The 4643-nt window shown below is 46.4% G+C and overlaps 1 protein-coding gene across 1 annotated transcript; it reads right to left on the bottom strand.

Moving 5' to 3' along the window:
- Nucleotides 1–1302: 1302 nt before the first annotated feature.
- On the bottom strand, nt 1303–2715 carry LOC149282240 (protein FAM187B-like). The gene is made up of 2 exons (XM_089498428.1): nt 1895–2715; nt 1303–1648 (listed from the first exon to the last, which is right to left on the bottom strand). The coding sequence occupies exons 1-2, from the start codon at nt 2713–2715 to the stop codon at nt 1303–1305; spliced, it is 1167 nt and encodes a 388-aa protein (XP_089354554.1).
- Nucleotides 2716–4643: the final 1928 nt, after the last annotated feature.

Here is a 4643-nt window from a genome sequence, read left to right as displayed (position 1 = left end):
CCAGACTGGACACATCCGCCCGTCAGCTCCTTCCCTCTCCCAGTAAGCGGACACGCTGTGGCTGTCCGAAGAAAGCAGTCACAGACCAGCACTTCCCTCAATCATGAGACAGGACTTCATTCTTTGAGGTTAAAAACAGAACTCCCTTTATTACAAACACACAGAACTTATATACAATCTACATTCACTGTGCACCGAACCCAACCCCCAATCCTATCAGCCACATCCCCTCACAAATCCCATCAGCCACATCCCCTCACAAATCCCATCGGTATACAGGGGATGTATCAGGTGAGGGGATTAAGGGATACAATGGGTTCCCCCACCTGTGTTATCCCCCCTGTAGTGCGGGTGCCGTCTGGGCAGACAGGGCTGTGTTGGCTGATTAAGAGCCCCAGCCAGATTATAGGATCGTCTCTTTGAAGGCTGGAGCTGCAGCCACATTCAAACGGTACAAATAAATATAATAATAATAATAACAGTGAAGATCAGACATAGGTTCTTCACAGGCTGTAAAGGGAGAAACCAGATTGTTTGGTGGAGGAGAGACAGTGATGAGCAAACTGGCCATGGTAGGGTGAAGGCCCAGGCACGCATGGGCCAAACCCTTGCTTTGCAGAGCTCCCCCGATGAATCTGCCCATTTCCCCTGTGATTGGGGTAAAAACCCTAAGAATCTGCCCATTCACCCCAGGACTCTAAAACTGGGGAAAAACCCTGAGACTCTTCCCGTCAACTGCGAGGCCCTCAGACTTGGGTAAAAAGCCTAACAACTTGTCCATTCACCCTAAGACTCTGAGACTGGGGTAAAAACCCTGAAAATCTACCATTGCCTCCTTGACTCTAGGACTCTGACCTTTCACTCGGAGACCCTTAGACTGATGTAAAAACCCTAATAATCTATCTATTCCCCCCGACACACTGAAACACTGCCCTTTCTCCCTAATACCATGAGACTGGGGTAAAAACCCTAAGAACTTGAGACTTGGGTAAAAACCCTAAGAATCTGCATTCCCTGTAAGACCCTGAGATTGGGGTAAAAGCCATGAGAATCTCCTCATTCCCCCCCAAAAATCCTAAATATCTGCCCTTTTACTCTGAGACCCTGAGACTGGTGTAAAAACCCTGAGAGTAGACAATTTATGCAGAGTAGACAAATTTCTTGATGGACGTCAAAGCATCTTCATCAATCCCAATAAAATAATTACATGATACATTAATTTTGCCTCCAAAATCATGTCTTTTATTTCCAGTTGATAACAAACGTAAAGGTGCTGGCAGTTAGACATGAGGCTGAACACATTTACACCGGTAATTTGCTGATGGCATCGCTGAAAGGTTTGTTGAAAGCCAAGGCAATGCCTAGAACTATCAGGAAGATTAGGAATAAGACGATGCCAAGTATCAGTGACTCCAGAGAAGTATAGAGCCACGCTTCCCACGTGTACTGCAGCTTATGGACGATCACATTAAAGCTCCCGGCCAGGCGGTGATCCACGTAACATTTGTAAATTCCGGCATCTGATTGGTTGAGATTTGGAATAAGCAAGGATCCCCCGCCGGTGGCGTTATCCAAAATATACGGGCTGCTGCCACGGAGCTGTTGTAGACGTGATATAGAAACACATTCACGCTCCCAGTAAACAGGTCTGCAAAATAATGCATAGAAAGAGTAAATAACTATCCTTCATTCCATTTTATCTGCTACTCTATACAGCGCTGGGGGGTTATATTACTGTATACAGCGCTGGGGGGGTTATTACTGTGTACAGCCCTAGGGGTTATAACTGTATACAAAGCTGGGGGGTATTACTTTATACAGCTCTTGGGGGGTTATTACTTTACACAGCGTTGGGGGACTTCCGCTTTAAATTTGATGAGATATAGATCATTACCTGTAAATGGAGGCCGTGGGGCATTTGAGTAATGCGTCGGCGTGGAGGTTTGTATAAAAGTTGTCAGTCAGAAGAAGCTGAACCTCATTTTCGGAAGATGTTGGTTCCTTGCAGCTGTCTTCACACATCTCTATCCTGAGTTCAGGTTTATGAGTAGGTTGAAGTTCTTTGAAGATGGCTCTCAGGAGGCCGCACGGCCAAACCTTCTCTTCCAGATCCAAGCTGATGTTCATCCTGGCGTAGCAAAAGCCAAGCTTCTTCCTCTCTCCTTGAACCCCGCGCCTGTCACAGGGCTGCCATTCCTCCCAAACCGTGAACATTTCAACCGAACCCTTATCTCCAAAGTCCAAAGTGGTATTAGGTTGCACCATCTGCCCCAGACTTGCATGAGAAATGTAAATGTCTTCTACATTCTGGACATCTAGCGCGTAATGAGCTAGAACCGCCTCTCCATATCTGCAGGTATAGATTCCGGTGTTTTTCACTTCCGGGGAGAGAATCTTCAGATCGCCGGATATCAGCGTCGGGCGTTTCATCAGTTCCAGAAGCTTTGTCGGGATGGTGGAGATCGAACCTTGACTTTGGACGAGGGTAACGGGTTTTGCGCTGGAATTGGAAATATCTACATATTGCCAATAAATGGAAGCGTCCGTGGGCCTGTTCACACAGGTTAGGATGATGGGATTATGGGAGGCAACGGCTATTTTACAGGGAATTTGGGCAGAACAGGCCACAGTGATCCCTTCCTCACCAAGTGAGATAGTGGCTTGTGCTAGAAGCACCAAGCCCATCACAAACGTGATGTGTGACACCCGAATCATGGCGTCACCCGATAGTTAGTTTTCTTGTTTCTTTCTCGAAAGAAGAACCGCAGAAAAAAATCAGACCAACTCCTAGACTCCTCTCGCTTGTCTGTTAGCCGGTTTCTCAATTACCGGGGGATTTATAGACTTGTACCTATGATGTCATAAACAACACAAACATTCTAGAATGTTACCCTCGATGATGTCATAAACAATACATGCCACTCTTCAATGTTACCATCTATCATATCATGAATAATACACATCTCTGTACAATATCACCATCGATGATGTCATAAGGAATCCAAAGCTTTCTAGAATGTTACCATGTAGAAAGATACCAAATAAGTACCATCTTAATTTTCCCAAATATATGAGATGAAATGACCTGTATTCAAGCAGGGTTTCCAGCTGTGATATCGCAGTGAGAAAATGCAGCAATTGTGATGTTTAAATATAATTCAATCAGAGGAGCAAATGAAGTGATCGGCTACAGACTGTGTTACCCAGAGAAACTGCCCCTTAACCCCGACACCCTGAGAGTTTCCATATGTGGTTATATATATAATGTGTTTTGCAAAATAACCAATTGGTGCAATCTCCATAGCAACCAACAGAACCAATTTCTGAACTTGTGAGAACAAATCTAAAATGACATTAATTCTTAAAGACTGAATTGCAGAATTTAGGGGTTTAAAAAGCATTTTCTGTCTGCATATCTGTGCTGGATATTCTGGAGGGGGAGGTTGTGTGGAATATGGGGCCATTTGCTCCATTTTAATAAACAGGTTGTATGGTATTCAGCATTTTCAAGGGTCTTTTGGGGTCTTTTTGCTCTTCTATATAATGTTCTATTGATGCCCCTTAATGATTAGAAAATTACCGTATTTGCTCGATTATAAGACGAGGTTTTTTTCAGAGCAAATGCTCTGAAAAATACCCCTCGTCTTCTCAAATAGACTCAAATAGAGTCTGATTAGGAGACTAAGATCCAGATCCCCCGCACCGCTGCAGGGGACCTGGATCCTCCTGTCTCACCCCCCCCCCCCATCATACACACTTACCGGTGCTTCCTGCTGTATTGCCGGGGCAGCGGGTTGACGTCTACGCGATCCGCGTAGACAACGTCCGCTGCAGCCGGAAGGAGGTGTGGCTAGCAGCGGGGGTTGTCTGCGTCCGTCGCGTAGACCTTCCCCGACTGTCAGAGATCTCTGATCTCTGACAGCCGGGGAAAGTATACGCGACGGACGCATACAAACCCCCGCTGCCAACTCCACCTCCTTCCGGCTGCAGCAGAAGGCGACGTCAACCCGCTGCCCCGGCTGGAAGCACCGGTAAGAGAGGGCTGAGAGGGGAGAGAGGGGAGAGAGGAGAGAGGAGAGGAGATAGGAGGAGATTGGAGGAGAGGGGAGGAGAGGGGAGGGGGGGGAGAGAGTGTGTGTGTGTGTGTGTTAGTTAAATGGGGGCATAGGGCATTTCTGGAGTGGCGTTAAGGGGGCATTTAATAGAGCACTCTGCCTCCTGAAATGCCTTATACCTCCCTATATGCCACTCTGCCCCATAATATGCCAGAGTGGCATATAGGGGTATAAGGCATTTCTGGAGGCAGAGTGCTCTATACAATGCCTTTTAACTCCCTTAATACCACTCTGCCTCCTGAAATGCCTTATACCTCCCTATATGCCACTCTGCCCCATAATATGCATTTTAACCCCCTAAATGCCAGAATGGGATATAGGGGTATAAGGCATTTCTGGAGGCAGAGTGGCATATAGGGGGTCAAAAGGCATACCATGGGGCACAGTGGCATATAGAGGGTTAAAAGGCATATCATGGGCCACAGTGCCATATTGGTGTGGCAAGCCTGGGGGCAGATGTGCGTAACTGGGGGACAGGCTGGAAAATACAAGAAATAAAAACAAAAAAAATATTTTTCTCAATCATAG

The sequence above is a fragment of the Sceloporus occidentalis genome, unplaced genomic scaffold (genome assembly GCF_023333645.1).
Source record: "Sceloporus occidentalis isolate IW3139 unplaced genomic scaffold, rSceOcc1.0.p SCAF_120, whole genome shotgun sequence".
Taxonomy (NCBI): domain Eukaryota; kingdom Metazoa; phylum Chordata; class Lepidosauria; order Squamata; family Phrynosomatidae; genus Sceloporus; species Sceloporus occidentalis.
The sequence above is the reverse complement of the archived record's forward strand: the minus strand, read 5'-3'. Positions and strand labels throughout refer to the sequence as shown.